Source organism: Anser brachyrhynchus (genome assembly GCF_964034855.1).
Source record: "Anser brachyrhynchus genome assembly, chromosome: 26".
NCBI lineage: Eukaryota > Metazoa > Chordata > Aves > Anseriformes > Anatidae > Anser > Anser brachyrhynchus.
Window position 1 is genome coordinate 2304251 of NC_137719.1, and position 20281 is coordinate 2324531.

The window sequence follows — 20281 nt, forward strand, 5'->3', positions numbered from 1 at the left end:
ATCCCTTCTGGTTCCTATAGCCCCCCCCCATCCTTGCAGCCCCCCCCATCCTTGCAGCCCCCCCGCCTCGCTAGATCCTTGCAGCCAGCGCGCTCCCCCACAGACCTCCCAAACCCTGCAGACCCCCCCAGTCCCTTATAACCCCCCCGGTCCCTATAGCCCCCCATCCCTATAGCTCCCCTCATCCCTATTGCCCCCACCGCCCCTATAGCACCCCCCATCCCCATCCCCCCCATCCCTATAGCCCCCCCTGTCCCATATACCCCCCCATCCCTATAGCGCCCCCATCCCTATACCCCCGGTCCCTATAACCCCCAGTCCCCTATAGCCACCTGTCCCTACGGCCCCCCAACCCCTACAGCCCCCCCACCCCTATATCTCCCAGTCCCTACAGCCCCTGGTCCCTACAACCCCCCCACCCCTATACCCCCCACTCCTATACCCCCCAGTCCCTATAAGCCACCTGTCCCTATGCCCCCCCATCCCTATGCCCCCCCCCGTCCCTATAGTTCCTTTCCCTATAGCCAGCTGTCCCTACGCACCCCACATCCCTACAGCCCCCCCCCATCCCTATACCCCCCCCATCCCTATATTCCCCGGTCCCTACAGCCCCCCCCATCCCTACAGCCCCCCCATCCCTATACTCCTCCCCATCATTACGCCCCCCCCCCGCCGTACCTCCCCCCCCCCCATACCCCCCGTCCCTATCGCCTCATCCCCCATCCCTGAGCCCCTCCAGGCTGAGCCCCCCCCATCCTGCAGCCCCCCCCTCACCCCCCCCATATCGCCCCCCCCCAGCCCGACCCCCCCCCATCCTCCCCCGCGGGCCTTACATAACGCCCCCGGCCCCCCCCGCTCCATGCAGACCCCAACCCCACCGGCCCCCCCCCAGTCCATCCAGCCCCCCCCCCCCAGCCAAGCCCCCCCCCATGGGGCAGCAGCTGAAGAAGGGTTTATTTTTTGGGGGGGGGGGGGGGCACCGGAGGGGGGGTCGCAGCACCTCGCCCTCCCCCAGATCCAGCATCCTCTCCTGGTTGCCGTGGCAACGCGCCCCCCCCCCCCCCCCCCCGTCACCCGCCATCACCGCGTGTCCCCCCCCCGCCGAGAGTCGGGGACCTCTGCCGTGCCCCCCCCGGGGAAAACTGAGGCACGGGGGGGGGGGGCACCGACACCTCCCCTGTCCCCGGGGGCCACACGGGGGGGGGGGGCACACGGCGGGGCCCCCCCCCGGCTTCGAGCGATCCCCCCCAAGTCCCAACCCATCGCGGGGGGGGGGAAGGGGGGGGGTCCGTGCCCCACGAGGGGGGGGGGGCTGTGACCCCACGAGCTGCCCCGAGCCCCCAAAATGTTTTTTTTTTTTGGGGGGGGGGGGAGCAGCAGAGCCTTGGGGGGGGGGTCCCGGTGCCCCCCCGCAGACAGGCAGGGGACAATCTGGGACACCGGGGGGGGGGGCACACGTATGTTTTTTGGGGGGGGGGCCCTCGGGGACGGCCCCACTGCCCCGGTGGGCGCAGCCCCCCCCCGGGGGGTGCCCCCCGTTCCCCCCCCCCCCCCCCGCCGTGCCCGCAGCCGGGCCCCGTGCCCGCCGCCGCCATCCGGGCCACCCGCCGTCCCCCATGGCAACCGGCTGCGGGTGCCGGATCCTTCCCACGCCCCCCCCCCGCGGTGCCACCCGGTGTCAGCGCCCCCCCCCCCCCCAAAGCCAACCCCCCACCCCCCATCAACCCCCCCCCCCCAATATAACCCGGGCGGGGGGCGTTCGGGGCTCGCCCCGGCGCTGAGTCACGGCCGCGGGTGCTGAGTCACGGGGAGGGGGGTGTTGGGGGGGGGGGGGGCCTGTGCTGGGGGTGGGGGGGGGGCACCGAGCCGACCCCCCCCGTCCCCTCCCCGTCCCTGTCCCCAGGGGGGCTTTCTCGGTGGTCCGGCGCTGCGTCAAGCTCTGCACCGGCCATGAGTACGCCGCCAAGATCATCAACACCAAGAAGCTCTCGGCCAGAGGTAGGGGACCCCCCCCATGCCCCCCCCCGGACCCCCCCCAAGCCCCCCCAGGGACCCCCTGCCCTCCCCCCCCCCAGGACAGGGAGCGGCCTGTGGGCAGGGGGGGCTCTGTGGGGCTGGGGCCGGACCCTCGCTGTGCCCCCCCCCCCAGCCGCTGCCCCATGGGGAATGGGGGGGGGGGGGGGGGGGGGCGAGGGGGGGGTCGTGTGTGTAAGTGTGTAAGTGTGCAAGTGGCGGGGGGGGTGCGTTTGTGGGGGGTGTGTGTGCGTGTGTATGCACGGGTGTGCGTGTGTGTGCGCAGGGGGTGTGCGTGCAAGTGCGTGTGTGTGTGTGTGCAGGTGTGCAAGTGTGTGCGTGCATGGGTGTGCAAGAGTGTGCAGGGGTGTGCATGGGCAGTGGTGCGTGTGTGTGTGTGAGCAGTGTGTGTGTGAGCAGTGTGTGTGTGAGCAGTGTGTGTGCACGGGGGAGGGCAAGTGTGCGTGTGCAGGTGTGTGTGCAGGTAATGATGCGTGCAAGCCGTGTGTGTACAAGTAAGTGTGCAAGCAGTGTGTACGTGCACACGTATGTACAAGTATGTGTGCACGTGTGTGTGTATGCAAGTATGTGGGCACAGGTGTGTGCGTGTGCACGCGGTCTGTGCCTGGGTGCGTGTGCATGCACACGTGAGCAGGTTGTGTGTGCGCAGGTGTGAGCAGGACACGTGTGTGCACATCAGTGACGTGCGTGCGATGTGCACCGCTGGGGCGTGTGCTGCGTGCGCGGGCACGTGTGTGCAGTGTTGGGGCTGTGAGCACAGGCGTGTGCGTGCCCCTGAGCACTGCACGGGGGTGTGTGTGTGTGTGTGTGTGTGTGTGTGTGTACAGGCATGAGGAGCGTGCATGGGTGTGCACGTGTGTGCATGCATGCAGGTGTGAGCAGGCACGGTTGTACTGAGCACAGGGGGAGTGGGCACGCTTGCACGCGTGTGGTGTGCACAGGTGGGCAGGCAGTGTGTGCGTGCACAGGTGTGAGCGGCGTGTTCACGTGTGCACAGCTGTGTGCGTGCAAAGGGCGGGGGGATCGTGGCTGTATGTGACTGTGCAGGTGTGTGAGCGGGGGCACACCCACGGCAGACACACACGTGTGGACACAGCCTCACGTGTGGGCACACTCGTGGGTACAGCTGCACACACATGTACACACAGGTAGAGTTTTGCACAGATGTGCACATGGGTACAGTTGTGCACACACGGGTGCAGTTGTGCACACACCGGTACAGTTGTGCACACACCAGAACAGTTGTGCACACAGTGGTACAGTTGTGCACACACCAGTGCAGTTGTGCACACCCAGGTACAGTTGTGCATGCACCAGAACAGTTGTGCACACACCAGTGCAGTTGTGCACACACCGGTACAGTTGTGCACACACGGGTGCAGTTGTGCACACACCGGTGCAGTTGTGCACACAGTGTTACAGTTGTGCACGTGCGGGTGCAGTTGTGCACACCCAGGTACAGCTGCACACACGTGTGCACACCCAGGTGCAGTTGTGCACACACACGGATACCCTCACATGCCAGCACAGCCGCACACGCAGGTGCCCGCACACACGTGCACAACCACACACGCATGCACCAGCACACGCGTGACCCACTACACGCACCCACGCACAGCCATGCGTGCACATGGGTGTGTGTGTGTGTGTGTGTACCCCCCATGTGTGCACAGCCCCCACGGGTGCACAACCACACACGCGTGTGCAGCCACACACACGTGCTGCCCACGCGTGCGCACGAGTGCAGAGGAGCAGCTGTGTAAATCCACCGCGTGCACACGCGTGTGCACAGCCAGAGCCACCTGCAGGGAGCGGGTCGGGAACGTGGGGGTCCCTGAGGCTGGAGCGGGGACCTGGATGGGACGGGAACGGGACGGGGGACGGGGATGGGGACAGGGACAGCACGGGGCCGGGGACAGGGAAGGGGACAGGGACAGGACGGGGACGGGGACCCGTCCGTGCCCCCACCCTGAGCCCCCCTGTCCCCAGACCACCAGAAGCTGGAGCGGGAGGCGCGCATCTGCCGTCTGCTGAAGCACTCCAACATCGGTGAGCGGGGACGGCGGGGGTGGCACCTGGGGACGTTGGGTGGCACCTGGGGACGTTGGGTGGCACCTGGGGACACCTGGGGACAGCCCGGTCCTGCTGGGCGGCACCGGGGGGACGCAGCGGGTGGCACCCGGGGGGGTGCTGGGGGACACCCGGGGACACCTGGGGGTGTTGGGTGGGCACCTGGGGACATCTGAGGTCCTGCCGGGTGGCACCTGGAGACACAGCGGGTGGCACCTGGGGGGTGCCGGGGGGACATTTGGGGGACCCCTTGGGACACCTGGGGACTTTGGGTGGCACCTGGGGATGCACCGGGTGGCACCTGGGGGTGCGCTGGGTGGCACCTGGGGACATCTGAGGTCCTGCCGGGTGGCACCTGGGGGGGTGCTGGGGGTCACCCCGGTGCCACCTGGGGGGGGGGGGGGTGACCCTGGGTGCCACCTGGGGCCACCCTCAGCGCGTCCCTGTCCCCGCAGTGCGGCTCCACGACAGCATCTCGGAGGAGGGCTTCCACTACCTCGTCTTCGACCTGTGAGTGCGGGGTCCCCAAGGGGGGGGGTGTCCCCGAGGGGGTGTCCCCAGGGGGTGTCCCCAGGGGGCGCGGGGTGACGGCGCTGCCTTGCAGGGTGACCGGCGGGGAGCTCTTCGAGGACATCGTGGCCCGGGAGTACTACAGCGAGGCGGACGCCAGGTGAGCCCCCGCGCCCCCCCGGCCCCCCCGGGCGCTGCGGGGGGGGGGCAGCTCCAGCAGGGGGGGGGATGACCCCATTCTTTTGGGGGGGGGGGCAGTTCCTATGATTCCCCCCCCCCAATTCCCCATAACCCCCCCCCAACCCCGGCTCCATTCTGCTTCTGGGTTCCCGCCGCCCCCCCCCCTTTCCCCCCCCCACCGTGTCCCCCCCCCCCCGGGGCCCCCCCCCGTGCCGGTGCCGTGCCCCAGCGCCCTGTGTGCCCGCCGTGTGCCCGTCCCCGTGGTCTCTGGGCTTTCACAACATTGTTTCTCCCCCTCTCTCGTTCCCCCCCATCTCCCCCCCCAAAACCCCGTACCCCCTCCCCGTGCCCCCCCCATGTCCCCCCCCCCATCCCATCCCCCCCCCACCCCCCCTCTGTCTCCCATCACGCGTCGCTCGGGCTCTGTGCGTGTCCGTGTGTCCGTCCGTGTGTCCGTCTGTCCCACCGCTACCCCTCGCTCGCTGTCCCCCCACCCCCGGCACCCTGTTCCCTGTGTTTTGCCTCCTTGCCCCCTGCCCCCCCCCCCCAATCTGCCCCAATACCCCCTAACCCCCCCCCCTCCTGCCCCATAACCTGCCCCCTGCCCTATAACCTCCCCTCCTGCTTCCTAACCTACCCCATACCCCAACCGCCCCTCCTGTCCCATAACCTGCCCCATACCTCATTACCTGCCCCATATCCTCTAAACTATCACATAACCCATAACCCGCCACATACCCTATAACCTGCTCTCCTGCTTCCTAACCTGTTCTATACCCTATAACCCCATCCCATACCCTATAACCCATCCTATACCCCATAACCTTTCCCGTACCCCATAACCTGTCCCATATCCTATAACCTGCTCTCCTGCTTCCTAACCCATCCCATCCCCTATAACCCATCCCATACCCTGTAACCTGTTCTCCTGCTTCCTAACCCGTTCTATACCCCATAATAACCCATCCCATACCCCATAACCCATCCATACCCCATAACCCATCCTATACCCCATAACCCATCCCATCCCCTATAACCCGTCCCATACCCCATAACCTTTCCCATACCCTATACCCTGCCCCACACCCTATAACCCATCCTCCCACTCCCTCCCCTGCCCCGTACCCCCCCGCCCCATACCCCCCGCCCCATACCCCCCCCCCACCCCCCCCGCCCCGTCCCCCCGCCCGCCGCCCCCCGTTTTGTTTTGCAGTCACTGTGTCCATGAGCTATTAGCACGCGTTTCTCACACCCATCACTTTGCCTTTGTGCCCAGGCAGCTGCAGGTCAGTATAACTGGGGGGGGGGGGGGGGCCCGGGGGGGGCCGTGCCCCCCGCCCAGCGCCCGCCAGAGCCTCGCGCTCCCCCTCGCCGCCCCCCCCCCCCCCCCCGCTTGGGGGCTTCCCCCTCCTTTTTCTACTCCCCCCCCTTCCTCCTTCTCCTCCTCCTCCTCACTTTTTTTGCCCCCCCCCCCCCCCCACTTTGGGGATGTCACCCCCCCCCCAAGCCCCCCCCTGGGGCGGGGGTCCCCGTTCACCCCCATTTCAGCCTCTCATCTCCCGCTCCTCCCCTCTCTTGTCTCGTCTCATCCCCCCCCCGCACCCCTGTCAGTCCCTGTCTGGGGGGGGGGCAGCCCTTGGAATTTTGAGGGGGGGGGGAATTTGGGGGGGAGGGGGTCCCACCCAGCACCCCCGGCGCCCCCCACCCCGCGCAGGGTGCAGCGGGGAGCACCCATGGGCTTAGGGTGGGGCGTGTGTCTATGGGGGGGGGGTCCCGCTTTGGGTGCCCCCCCCCCCCCAATAAAACACCCACGGCCGGGGGTCGGGCGCCGGAGCAGCCGCCGGGGGGGGGGCACGGCGCCCCCTGACCCGCGGGGGTGTTTGCACGCAGCCACTGCATCCAGCAGATCCTGGAGGCCGTCCTGCACTGCCACCAGATGGGGGTCGTCCACAGGGACCTCAAGGTGAGCGCCCCCCCCCCCCCCACCGCGTCCGTCTGCCCCCCCCGGGGGTCTCTGGGGGCCCTCCGGCTGCTGGGGGGGGGGGGTCCCAATTTGGGGGGGGGGCGGGGGGGCAGCCAGCATGCGCCCCCCCCCCGCACCCTTCACCTTCCTGGGGGTGCTGCTTATGGGGTGGGGGGGGGCTGCGGGGGTGATGTGGGGCTGCCTCACGTGTGCGCGTGCCCCCCCCCTCTATAATGCCCCCCCCCCCCCGCCCGCAGCCGGAGAACCTGCTCCTGGCCAGCAAGTGCAAGGGGGCGGCCGTGAAGCTGGCCGACTTCGGCCTCGCCATCGAGGTGCAGGGCGACCAGCAGGGCCTGGTTCGGTGAGTGGGAGCCCCCCCGCCCCGCACGGCCCCCCACGGGCCCCCCCCCGGCCCCCCCCCCAGCCACGCTCAGCCCCTGCCCCTCTCCCGCCAGGCTTCGCCGGCACGCCCGGCTACCTGTCCCCCGAGGTCCTGCGCAAGGAGGCCTACGGCAAACCCGTGGACATCTGGGCCTGCGGTAAGAGGGGTCCTGAGCCCCCCCGGCCTGGCCCTGAGCCCCCCCAGCCTGGCCCTGAGCCCCCCCCGGCCTGGCCCCGGCCCCCCCCATCTCGTCCCCGTCCGTCTCCGTCCCCGTTCCCACATCCTGACCCCGGCCCCATTCCCTCCGTCCTGTCCGGCCTCTGCCTGCGTCCCGTCCCTGCTCTGGCCTCTCCCAGTCCCCATACTGGTCCCCGTACTGGTCCCATCCATTCCTCTCATAGGATACTGGTCCCATCCCTGTTCCTCTCCCAGTCCCTATACCGGTCCCATCCCCTTTCCTCTCCCAGTCCCCATACTGGTCCCATCCATTCCTTTCCCAGTCCCCATACTGGTCCCATCCCAATTCTTCTCCCAGTCCCATCCCAGTTCCCATACTGGTCCCATCCTTTCCTCTCCCAGTCCCTGTACTGGTCCCATCCCTATTTCTCTCCCAGTCCCCATACTGGTCCCCGTCCGTTCCTCTCCCAGTCCCATCCCACTCCCCATACTGGTCCCATCCGTTCATCTCCCAGTCCCCATACTGGTCCCATCCGTTCCTCTCCCATCCCACCCCACTCCCCACCCTGGGCCCACCCCGGGCTGCGCGGCCCCGCTCGGTTGGGCCCCCCCGGACGCACCGGGGAGGTTTGGGGCACCGTGGGGCCCCGCGGAGCGCCCTGACCCGCGCCCCCCCGCCCAGGCGTCATCCTGTACATCCTGCTGGTGGGCTACCCGCCCTTCTGGGACGAGGACCAGCACAAACTCTACCAACAGATCAAGGCCGGCGCCTACGACGTAAGTCCGGCCCGTTAACCCTGGAACCTAATGAGGGGCGGCGCCGTCACCGGGCGGCCAGGGAGGGAGCTTTGGGCCGCGTCCCCGGGGACACGCAGGGGGGGGCGAAGGGACGCAGCCCGCCCTCTGCCCCCGCCCCGTCTCCCCCCAGTTCCCCTCGCCCGAGTGGGACACGGTCACCCCCCGAAGCGAAAAAACCTCATCAACCAGATGCTCACCATCAACCCCCGCCAAGCGCATCACAGCCCACGAAGCCCTCAAGCACCCGTGGGTCTGCGTAAGTGCTGCCTCCCCCCCACACCCCGACCCCCCCCATTTTTCTGGCCGCCCTGCCCCGAGGGCCGCCGCCGGCTCGTCCTGACCCCCCCGTCCCCCGCAGCAACGCTCCACCGTGGCCTCCCATGAATGCACAGGCAGGAGACGGTGGAGTGCCTGAAGAAGTTCAACGCCCGGAGGAAGCTCAAGGTGAGCCGGGGGGGGGTGGGGGGTGGCCGTGTCCCGGCCGTGTCGTGGTGTCCTCTCGTGTCCCCTGGCCACGTCCCGGTGCCCTGCCGTGTCCCCCGGTCCCGTCCTGCCCGTGCCCGGTGCTTTGCCACGTGTTGCAGTGCCCCCCAGCCGTGTCACAGAGCCCCCCACCCATATCCCAGTGCCCCCCACCCATATCCCAGTGCCCCCCAGCCACATCCCAGAGCCCCCCACCCACGTCCCAGTGCCCCCACCCACATCCCAGTGCCCCCCAGCCACGTCCCCATGCCCCCAGCCATGTCCCAGAGCCCCCACCCATATCCCAGTGCCCCCAGCCACGTCCCAGTGCCCCCCACCCACGTCCCAGTGCCCCAGCCGTGTCACGGGGTGCCCCCCGGCCGAGTGGCGGTGCCCCCCTGCCGCGCGGTGACGCGGGTGCCGTTGCAGGGCGCCATCCTGACCACCATGCTGGCCACCAGGAACTTCTCAGGTGAGCCCCGGCTCCTGCCGCCGGCCCCAGGACGCCTCCGCCCGCAGCCGAGCTCCGGGGGCCGCATCCTGCGCCCCCCCCCCCAGGCGCTGCCGGCTCCGGCGCCCGGGCCTCGCCGCCCCCACCCTCTCTCTGTCGCTCTTTTTCTCTCTTTCTCCCCCCCCCCACCTCGAACCCCCCCTCCCCATTTTCCCACCTCGGCGAGGACGGCGCCGCTGCCCGCGACCGGGGGGAGGTTGTGTGTGTGTGCGTGTGTCTGGGGGGGGGGGGGACACGAGCTGACGGGCGCTTTTTGGGGTGGGGTGGGGGGGCACACAGCATCCGTGTGTCCCCCCCCCACCTCCACTGCCCAAACCGAAATCGGGGGGGCTCCCCCCGGCCCCTCTCCGCTCCCTCGCCTCCGACGGCGCAGGTGGTGCCCGGCCGCGGTGGCGGCGGCGGCGGTGGTGAGGGGGGGGGGGGTGTCCGGGACCACCCCCCCCCATCCCGCCCGCCCCCCCCCCGCCGCCCCCCCCCACGCTAACGGGCTGTCGCTTCCTTTCTCTCCTCTCTCTCTCCTGCCTGCCCCTGCCCGTCCCTGCCCGCAGTGGGCAGACAGACCACCGCGCCTCCTACAATGTCCGCAGCCGCCTCCGGTGCCCCCCTGGGGTTGGTGGAACAAGGTAGACCCCCCCCCGCCCGACGCCCCCCCCCCCCCTTTAAAACGCCCCCGCCCGCTTGCCTCTGGTCCCCGTCCTCTTCCTCTTCCTCCACCCCGCTGGGTCTCGGGTCCCCTCCTCGGAAATGGGAGCGCACGCATGGCCCCCCCCCCCCAACAAGCCTGTGCCCCCCCCCCCCCCCGCCGGCCTTTCCTGCGCCCCCCCCCCGGGGCTGGGAAATGTCACCGCTGCTGGCACCCGGCGCCCCCTCCCCAACACCGCAGTGCTTTTGTCATGTCCCCGTCCCCCCACCCCAACCCAGCCCTGGGGGCCATTTCGGGGTGCTTGGCCCCATGGGGACCCCCCCATGGCACCCGGGACCCCTGCGGTACCTGGGACCCCAGTAGTAAATGGGGCCCCCCCCCCATGGCACTTGGGACCCCCGTAGTACATGGGACCCCTGTGTCACCTGGGACCCCCCATGGCACACGGGACCCCCGTGGTACCTGGGACAACCCCCCCCCGCAGGTCCCCCGGGACCCCCGTCCCACCCAGGACCCCACAGTACATGGGACCCCCATGGCACGTGGGACCCCCATAGTACCTGGGACCCCAATAGTAAATGGGACCCCCCGTGGCACCTGGGACCCCCCCCCAGGACCCCCATGGTACCTGAGACTGCCATGCCACCCAGGACCCCATAGTACATGGGAACCCCATGGCTCCTGGGACCCCCCAGGACCCCCATGGTACCCCAGTCCCACCCAGGACCCCCATAGTACCCGGGACCCCCATGGCTCCTGGGACCCCAATAGTAAATGGGACCCCTGTGGCACCTGGGACCCCCCCCCCATGGTACTTGGGACCCCCCAGGACCCCCATGGCACCCCCATCCCACCCAGGACCCCTCTGGTACCAGGGACCCCTCACGGTACATGGGACCCCCGGGGCACCCAGGACCCCCCCCCCCATGGCACCCAGGACCCCTGGTACCTGTGCCCCCCCCCATAACACCCCCCCCCCCCCAGCACCCAGCCCCCCGCCAGGCTCCACGATAGCACGTGGCCATGGTGGGAGGGGGGGGGGGCTCAGGGAGAATTTGGGGGCTGCCCCCCCCCCCTTTTGGGGAGGTGCCCCCCCCCCCCCCATCACTGCTGCTCCATCCCACGGCATCACCCCGCTGCCGGGGGGGGGGGGGGGCTGCACCCAATGCATGGGGGGGGCTGCACCCACACATGGGGGGGGCTGCATGGCTGCATGGGGGGGGGCACTGCCGCATGGGGGTGTCACTGCCGCATGGGGGGGGTCACTGCTGCATGGGGGGGGGGTCATTGCCCCAAGGGGGGGGGGTCTGCACCGCCGCATGCCCCCGCACGGCTTCCAGCGCGCTGCAGCCGGTGTTTGTGGCGCCGCGAAACACTCGGCGGGTCTTAAACCCCCCCCACGGCGAGCCCCCCCCCCGCCCCCCCCTCAGAATGGGGACCCCCCCCCCCGATGGCTCTGGTTTAGACCCCGACCTCTCAGCGCCGCAGCCAGCTCTGCCCCCAGCCCGCTTCCCGAGGAGGGCCCGGACCCCCGGGGGACCCGTGGGGACACGGCTGTGTCACGGGGGTGTCCCCGTGTCCCCCCCCCCCCCCAATCCTCCCCCCATCCCCGTCCCCCCCCCCCTTCCAAAGGCCCGTCCCGGTGCCGTCACCGGCTGCCCCCCCGCCCTTGTCACCCCCCCCAGCCCCAAAGGGGTCCCCTCCGGTGCCACCGGGCCTGGAGGAGCGATGCCGAGGACGCCAGCACCGGAGGGGGGGGGACCTGCCAGCACGGCCCCCCCCACGGCGCCACCTCTGTCACCCCCCCGTGCCCCCCCCCGAGGTCAGGCTAGGAGTGACAGACGCCACCACCACGTCCCCCGCCTGCGGGGTCCCGGGGCTGCGCCGCCTGCTCTCAAGACGATTTTTTGGGTCTTTTTCTCGTTTTTTTAACCCATTCCCCCCCCCCCCCCCCCAAATCCCCCCCCCTTTCTCTCTCTCTCTCTCGCCCCCCCCCTTCCCCCCCCCCCTCTCTTTCTCTCTCTCTCTCTCTCGCTTTCCTCTCTGCATTTCTCCAAGGTAAGCCAACCCCCGGCTCCCCGCTTCGCCCCCCCCCCCCGGTGCCCCCCCCCGGGGCGCTGCCGGGCGGGGGGGGGGGGGACGGTGGCCCTGTCCCCAGGGTGGGGGCACGCCGCTGACGCTCTGCTTTCCCCCCCCCCCCCCCGCAGCAGCTAAGAGCCTGCTCAACAAGAAAGCCGACGGCGTCAAGGTGAGGGGACGCTGGGGGGGGGGGCACGGGGGGGGGGGGGGCACGACCTCTCCCACACCATCACTGAGCCCCCCCCCCCCCAAATTTCTCCCCCCGCAGCCCCAGACCAACAGCACCAAAGGCAGCACCGGCGTCACCAGCCCCAAGGGGACGCTCCCGCCGGCGGCGCTGGTAGGTGCCCCCCCCCCCCCCCCACCTGCCGTGTCCCCGGGGGGGGGGCCACGAGGAGCCGGGCCCCCTTCGTGCCCCCCCCGCGCCCCCCCCCCCCCACCATCCCACCATCCCATCGCATCCATCGCCATGCTCGTCCCGGGCGTCCCCAGAACCACCGGCAGCCGGGGGGGGACCTTCCTCGCGGCCCCCCCCCCCCCCACCCTCCAGCCAATGCGGCCGGCACGGTGGGTGCAGGATGCGGCCACGGGGATGGGCACAGCACCAGGACCCTGCCGGGACGGTGGGTGCAGGATGCGGCCCTGGGGACAGGGACGGGGCAGCACCAGGACCTGGCTCATCAGGTGGGTGCAGGGTGTGGGGATGGCACCAGGACCCAGGTGCAGTGCAGGATGCAGCCCTGGGGATGGGGATGGGGATGGCCACCAGGACCCGGCTCATCAGGTGGGTGCAGGATGCGGCCACGGGGATGGAGACGGCACCAGGACCCAGGTGCAGCGCAGGATGCGGCCATAGGGATGGGGACCAGGACCCTGCCGGGACGGTGGGTGCAGGATGTGGCCATGGGGAGGGGGATGGGGACAGCCCCAGGACCCAGGTGCAGTGCAGGATGCGGCCACGGGGACAGGGATGGCCGCTGGGACCCAGCTCATCAGGTGGGTGCAGGATGCGGCCGCAGGGATGTGCACCGTGCCCCAGGTGGTGAAGGGCAGGATGCGGGCACTGGGATCGGCACCGGGACCCAGGTGCAATGCATGGGGAGGGGGACGGGGACAGCACCAGGACCCGGCTCATCAGGTGGCTGTAGGGTGCAGGGACGGCACCAGGACCCAGGTGCAGTGCAGGATGTGGGCACCAGGACCCAGCTCACCAGGTGGGAGCAGGATGCGGCCGCAGGGATGCGCACCGTGCCCCAGCCGGTGACGTGCAGGATGCGGGTACGGGGATGGGCACCGCTGTGGTCAGCGCAACGGGCGCAGGACGTGGACACGGGCACAGGGATGGGCACCAGGACCCAGCTCGTCAGGTAGGTGCAGGATGCGGCCCTGGGGACAGGGACAGCCACCAGGACCCAGGTGAAGTGCAGGGTGCGGGCACAGGGCTGGGGACCACAACCCGACCAGGGTGCTGGGTGCAGGATGCAGGTACAGGGACGTGCACCAGGACCCGGCTCACCAGGTGGGTGCAGGATGCGGCCCCGGGGACAGGGACGTGCACCAGGACCCGGCTGAGGTGCAGGATGCGGCCGCGGGCAGGGGGACGGGCACCAGGACCCGGCTCACCAGGTGGGTGCAGGATGCGGCCCTGGGGGGCGCCCACCACGACCACCCTGGCAGGATGCGGGCACGGGGCCGCCCCCGCGGTGTGCCCGGCACGGTGGGTGCAGGATGCGGGCAGGGGGCCCCCCCCCCCCGCCCCCAAATCCCCCCCCGCCCAGGGGTCCACTGGGCTCTCGCCCCTCCTCTGCCTCCCTCTGCTCTCTCCCAATTAAACCATCGGGCTTGCGCTGGACTAACGACTCTGCTTCTCTCCCCCCTCCCGCCCTCCCCACCCTGCTCTGGGTCTGTGCCCCCCGTCCGCGTGCCCCCCCCCCCCACATTTCCCCCCCTCCCACTGCTGTGCTCTGGTCTCTCCTCGCCTCCTCTCCCCTCTCTCCTCGCCTTCCTCTGTCTCTCTTCCTTCTCCTGTAGGAGCCTCAAACTACCGTAATTCATAACCCAGTGGACGGCATTAAGGTATTGCTGCCCCCCCCCGGGGCCGTGACCCCCCCCCCCTTATTTTATCCCCCTCCCCCTTTTTTTCTCTCTCTCTCTCTCTCTCTCTCTCCGCTTTCCGCCTCCATCCTCCCCGCGCATCTCCCATCTCCGCGGGGCCGGGCGCGCTGGGGGCTCGCGGCTGGGGCCGGGGGGGGGGTCGGGGCGCGGGGGATCCCCGTGTCCCTGCGTCGCCCGTGGAGCCGGCACCCTGCGGCCGGGGCGTGCGGACTCCCCCCCTTCCCCCGGTGGGTGCTGACACCCCCTCCTCTCCTGCCCCCCCCCCCCCCGGTCTCTCCCTCTGCACCGCCGCCCTCCCGCTGGCAGGAGTCGTCCGACAGCACCAACACCACCATCGAGGACGAGGACACGAAAGGTGACGGGGGCGCGGAGGGCGGGGGTGGAGCTGGGTGGCACTGGGATGGCACTGGGATGCACTGGGACGGCACTGGGATGCATTGGAGGGCATTGGAATGGCACTGGGATGCACTGGGATGGCACTGGGATGCATTGGAGGGCATTGGAATGGCACTGGGATGCACTGGGATGGCTCTGGGATGCACTGGAATGCATTTGAGGGCATCGGAATGGCACTGGGATGCACTGGGATGGCATTGGGTTGCACTGGGATGCATTTGAGGGTATTGGCATGGCACTAGGATGGCATTGGGATGCACTGGAATGCATTTGAGGGCATCGGAATGGCACTGGGATGCACTGGGATGGCATTGGGTTGCACTGGGATGCATTTGAAGGCATTGGAATGGCACTAGGATGGCACTGGGATGCATTGGAATGGCACTGGGTTGCACTGGGATGGCACTGGGATGCATTGGAGGGCATTGGAATAGCACTGGGATGGCACTAAGAGGCACTGTGTGCATTGGAATGGCACTGGGATGCACTGGGATGGAGCTGGGATGCGTTGGGGTGCATTGGAATGGCACTGGGATGGCACTAGGAGGCACTGGGATTCATTGGAATGCCCTGAGATGGTGCTAGGAAGCACTGGGATGGAGCTGGGATGCATTGGGGTGCATTGGAATGACATTGGAATGGCGCTAGGAGGCACTGGGATGCATCGGAATGGTACTGGAATGCACTGGGATGGAGCTGGGATGCACTAGGATGCATTGGAATGGCACTGGGATGCGCTAGGATGCACTGGAATGGCGCTGGGATGCATTGGGATATGTTGGAATGGCACTGGGATGCACTGGGATGGCACTGGGATGGAGCCAGGATGCACTGGGATGCACTGGGATGGTACCAGGGTGCACTGGGATGGACGTAGGATGCATTGTGATGGCACTGGGATGCACTGGGGTACACTGGGATGGACCTAGGGTGTATTGGATGGCACTGGGATGCACTGGGATGGCACCAGAATGCGTTACGGTGCACTGGGATGGCATGGGAGTGCACTGGGACACATTGAGCTAACGCTGGGCTGCACTGGGACATGGTGGCATGGCACTGGGATGAACTGGCATGCCCTGGGGTATCATGGAGCAGTACTGGAATATACTGGAGTGGCACTGGAATGCTTTGAGATGCACGGTGTCACACTGGGATGCAATAAGTTGGCACTGGGATGCACTGGAATGACTCGGGGATGCAGTGGGACGGCACCGAGGCGACTTGACATGCACGGAAATGGCACTGGGATGCACTGGGTGGAACTGGGGGGTGCTGGGACCCACTGGGAAGCAGTAGGCTGGTACTGCAGTGCACTGGAATGGAACTGGGATGTGTTGGGATGCACTGGAATGGCACTGGGATACAGCAGGATGGCGCTGAATGTGCCGAGATGCACTGGGACAAACTGGAGTGTAATGTTATGCATTGGAATAGCGCTGGGTCAAACTGGGATGGAACTGGACTGTGCTGGAATGCACTGGCATGGCACTGGGATGACACTGGGGCAGCTTTGGGCTGCACTGGATGCATTGGGGTGGCACTGGGAGGGACCGTAATGTGCCTGGGGTGCCTAGCCTGGCACTGGGTGCCCTGAGGCTCACTGGTGTGCAGTAAGGTGGCACTGGGATGGAACTGGGGGTGCCTCGGCATGGCCTTAGGATCCACTGGGGCTGTACTGGAATGGCTCTGGGGTGGCACCAGGTTGCATTATGGTGCACTGGGATGGCACGGGGTTGTACTGGTATGCACTGGGGTGGCACTGGGGGGCACTGGGAAACACTGGAGTGTGCTGGGGTGGCACTGAGATGCATTGGCATGGCACTGAGGGACACTGGGGTGCACTAGGATGGCACTGGGAATGCATTGGGATGTGCTGGGGTGGCACTGGGATGCTTTGAGACAGATGGGGATACAACAGGATGGAACTGGGCTGTGCTGGAATGCACTAGCGTGGTACTGGGAGGCACTGGGATGCAATAGGAAGGCAGTGTAGTGCATTGTCATAGAACTGGGATGCACTGGAACGCCACTGGGACGCACTGGTGTGCGTGTTGGTGTTGGGATGCACTGAGCCACACTGGGATGTACTGGAGTGGCACTGGGATGCACTGGAATGGCACTGGTTTGTACTGGGATGTTACTGGAATGCAGTGGGATTGCACCAGGATGGATCTGTGGTGTATTGGAATGCACTGGGACACACTGGAATGCGGCGGGATGGCACTGGCATGCACCGGGACGTATCAGAGTGCACTGGAGTGACACTGGGGTGCGATGGGACGGCACTGGGCTGTGTTGTGATGCGCTTGCATGGAACTGGGATCTGTTGAAATGCACTGGATGGTACTGGGAGGCACTGGGACGTGCTGGGAGGGACGGCTGCTGGAGGTGGGGGCGAGGGCACCGGGGCCAGGGCGTGTGGAGTCCCCTCTGCCCGTCCCCAGGGGCCGTCCGTCTGTCCCCCGTGTCCCCATCAGCCACGTGTCTGTGTGTCCCCACGTCCTGAGTGTCCGTCCCCGTGTCCTGCGTCTGTCCCCATGTCTGTCCCCATGTCCTGTGCGTCGTCCCTGTGTCCCCGTGTCTGGCCCCACGGTCCGTGTGTCCGTCCTCATGGGCCATGTGCCTGTCCCCATGTCCCCGTGGCTCTGTCCCCACGGTCTGTGTCCCTCTCCCCCCCCGACATGTCCCCTCCCCACGTCCCCTGTGTCCCCACGTCCCACCCCTCCGCCCCACAGCTCGTGTCCGTCCCCAGCCCCTCTCCCTGTGTCCGTCTGTCCCCAGCCTGGCTCCTTCGGCACCTTCCTCCTCCTCCTCCTCCTCCTCCTCCCGGGGTCCCCTGGGCACCCCCGCTGTGGTTCGGGGCCGTGACCCCCCCGTGTCCCCCCCCCAGCCCGCAAGCAGGAGATCATCAAGATCACGGAGCAGCTCATCGAGGCCGTCAACAACGGGGACTTCGAGGCCTACGCGTGAGTGGGGGCCGGGCGGGGGGTCTGAGGGGGTCCTGGGGGTGGGGGGGGTCAGGGGCTCACGCGCTGCCTTGCAGGAAGATCTGCGACCCGGGGCTCACCTCCTTCGAGCCCGAGGCCTTGGGCAACCTGGTGGAGGGCATGGACTTCCACCGCTTCTACTTTGAGAACTGTGAGTGCCCGGCCTGCCCGGCCCTGCCCGCTCCTGCCTGCTCCTGCCTGTCCCTTCCCTGTCCCTGCCCGGCCCTGCCTGGCCCTGCCTGTCCCTGCCCGCTCCTGCCTGTTCCTTCCCTGCTCCTGCCTGTCCCTTCCCTGTCCCTGCCCGGCCCTGCCTGGCCCTGCCTGTCCCTGCCCGCTCCTGCCTGTTCCTTCCCTGCTCCTGCCTGTCCCTTCCCTGTCCCTGCCTGTCCCTTCCCTGTCCCTGCCCATCCCTGCCCGCTCCTGCCCATCCCTGCTCGTCCCTTCCCTGTCCCTTCCTGCTCCTGCCTCTCCCTGCCCGTCCCCGTGTCCCCCGTCCTGCCCACCCCCTGCCCACCCCCTGCCCGTGTCCCTTCTGCCTGCCCTGCCTGCGCCCTGCCTGGGTCCTTCCTGGTGTCCCTACCCGGATCCCTGCCTGAATTCCTGCCCGTGCTCCTCCCTGCCTGCTTGCCACCTGCCCGCATCCCTGCCCGTGCTCCTGCCTGCACCCTTGCCTGTATCCCTGCCCGCATCCTTGCTGCTACTGCTCCTGCAGCCTTACCCGGGTCCTTGTTGGTAGCCCTGCCCTGGTAGCCCTGCCCGGATCCTTGTGGATATCCCTGCCCGCACCCCTGCCTGTGTCCTTGTTGGTGCTCCTGCCTGCCCCCTGCCTGTGTTCCTCCGTGCCTGCCTGCCTGGGTGTCTGCCCTGCCCCTACCCCTGCCCGTACCCCTGCCTTTACCCTACCCGTACCCCTACCCCTGCCTGCACCCCTGCCCGTACCCCTGCCCATATCCCCACCTGCCCTCATACCCCTGCCTGCACCCCTGCCCGTACCCCTGCCCGTACCCCTGCCCCTGCCCGCCCCCACGCGCTGACGGGCTGCCCGCAGTGCTGTCCAAGAACAACAAGCCGATCCACACGACCATCCTGAACCCCCACGTGCACGTCATCGGGGAGGACGCCGCCTGCATCGCCTACATCCGCCTCACGCAGTACCTGGACGCGCAGGGCCGCCCGCGCACCAGCCAGTCGGAGGAGACGCGCGTCTGGCACCGCCGCGAGGGCAAGTGGCAGAACGTCCACTTCCACGGCTCCGGGGCGCCCGTCGCCCCCCTCCAGTGAAGGTGAGGGCGGCGGAGGGGGGGGGGCCATGAGGCCGCCGGCCCCCCCCAATCTCCCCCCCCCCGGAAAAAAAAAAAAAAAGGAAAAAAAAAAAAAACCAATCACCCTGAGAACCCAAACCTCAGCCTGAGAACCCAGACCTCAGCCTGAGACCCCCCCCAAGCCTGAAACCGCCCCCCCAGCCTGAAAGCCCCCCAGCCTGAGACCCCCCCCCCAGCCTGAGACCCCCCCCCAGCCTGAGACCCCCCCTCTCAGCCTCAGACCCCCCCCCCAGCCTGGGTCCGGCCCGATGGAGACGCGGCCGCAGTCCCGGAGCACGCGTCCGCATGCCTGCCCCCCCCCCCCCCCCCCCATTCTTCCCAGTGCCTGCGTTTGCAGAAAAAGGAGGAAAAGAAAAAAAAAAAGACAAAAAAAAAGCAAAAACGACGAATAGAAAAAAAAAATAATTTCCAAAAATTAAATTGTCATCTCACACAGACCCCGACTGACGTGCTGGGGGGGGGGGCTGCCGGAGCCTGCAGTGAGACCCCGAACCCCCCCCCCCCCCAACCCCGTTCCCCCTCTGCCCCCCGAAGCCCGTCTGCGCCGGGCCGGGGGGGGGGTTGCCCGCCCCCCCCTCGCCCCCCCGGCTGTGCTCGTGGAGTTTCGCTGTCGCTGGTGGTGGATGTTCGTTCTTTGGGCTCCGCTTTCGCTCCCCCCCCCCCCCCCCCCCCCCCCTCCCCGGGCCCCTGTACATAGAGAGAGCTCTTTATTTTTGAATTCCCGCGGGAGCAGCCGGTGCCCCCCCCTCTTCAACCCCCCCCCCCCCCCCCCAAAAAAAAATCCCCCCCCACCTTCCCAAAGCGTGGGGCCGGGGCTGTTCCCGCAGCCCCCGGGGGGGGGGGGGGGAGAGCCGGGTGCTGGGGTTTGGGGGGGGGGGGGGAGGAATGGGGGGAGGAATTTTTGGATTTTTTTTGTGGGGGGGTCCCAGCCCAAGGGGTGGGGAGGGGGGGGGGGCTTGGGGGGCGATCCAGCCAGCACCGAGGCAGCGTCGAAAGCACTTTAGACTAAGAGAGCGGGTCTCTTAGGGGGCACAGGCTGCTCCGCCGGCTGCCGGCCCCCCCCGGCCCCCCCCCCCCCCCCCCCAGCACCAAGGGCGCTGCTCCCCCCGCACCCCGGCCCCGCGCCCCCAGGGAGGGGGCTCACCGCTACGGGAGGGGAGGGGGGGGCTTCACCCCAACCCCCCCTCCCCAAATTTCTGCCCCCCCCCCCAAGGCGTCCCCTCCTCGCACTCCCGTCGCTGGGGGCTGTTTGTGGCTGGGGGGGGGTTGGGGGGGCGGGGGGGGGGGGCAGCTTTTTACTTTCTGCATGCCCTGCGCGCGGGAGCACCCCGCTGTCTGTCGAGGAGCTGAGCTGAGCTGTTACCGTCCCTGAATGCTGGTGGAGCGCTGCCAGATTTCTCTCCCCTCTCCTCCCCTTTTTCTCTCGTTCTTTTCCGTTCCCCCCCCACCCAACTTTTCTCTATTCCCCCCCCACACCCGGCATATTGCCCCCCCCCCCCCTTCGTCTTTTCTTTCTGAGCCTTGTAAGTGTTAACAGATGACTCTGATTTCGTTTTTGTCTCGGGAAAAACTGCAAATAAATTACGAGGAAAAACAACTGCCAACCCCCCCCCCGCCGGGGGGGGGGAGAGACAAGGCTGAGTGTTGCT

The 20281-nt window shown here is 68.3% G+C and overlaps 1 protein-coding gene and 2 long non-coding RNA genes across 3 annotated transcripts in view; 1 reads left to right on the top strand and 2 right to left on the bottom strand.

The window, feature by feature from the left end:
- Positions 1-20219, top strand: part of CAMK2B (calcium/calmodulin dependent protein kinase II beta) — a 27248-nt gene extending 7029 nt beyond the window's left edge. Inside the window, 23 exon segments of the mRNA XM_080568185.1 lie at positions 1867-1998; positions 4024-4083; positions 4560-4614; positions 4709-4774; positions 6685-6757; positions 7015-7107; positions 7109-7118; positions 7213-7296; positions 7999-8093; positions 8245-8283; positions 8286-8318; positions 8320-8370; positions 8473-8496; positions 8499-8558; positions 9006-9048; positions 9636-9710; positions 11938-11978; positions 12078-12149; positions 13841-13885; positions 14231-14279; positions 17214-17289; positions 17367-17461; positions 18359-20219. Coding sequence (XP_080424311.1) covers positions 1867-1998; positions 4024-4083; positions 4560-4614; positions 4709-4774; positions 6685-6757; positions 7015-7107; positions 7109-7118; positions 7213-7296; positions 7999-8093; positions 8245-8283; positions 8286-8318; positions 8320-8370; positions 8473-8496; positions 8499-8558; positions 9006-9048; positions 9636-9710; positions 11938-11978; positions 12078-12149; positions 13841-13885; positions 14231-14279; positions 17214-17289; positions 17367-17461; positions 18359-18591 — 1604 coding nt within the window. The 3' untranslated portion in view covers positions 18592-20219.
- LOC308182881 lies at positions 14516-14978 on the bottom strand. The gene is made up of 2 exons (XR_013942143.1): positions 14872-14978; positions 14516-14818 (listed from the first exon to the last, which is right to left on the bottom strand). It is a non-coding gene; the product is annotated as an uncharacterized lncRNA (long non-coding RNA).
- LOC308182882 lies at positions 17473-18329 on the bottom strand. The gene is made up of 3 exons (XR_013942144.1): positions 18238-18329; positions 17673-18202; positions 17473-17621 (listed from the first exon to the last, which is right to left on the bottom strand). It is a non-coding gene; the product is annotated as an uncharacterized lncRNA (long non-coding RNA).
- Positions 20220-20281: the final 62 nt, after the last annotated feature.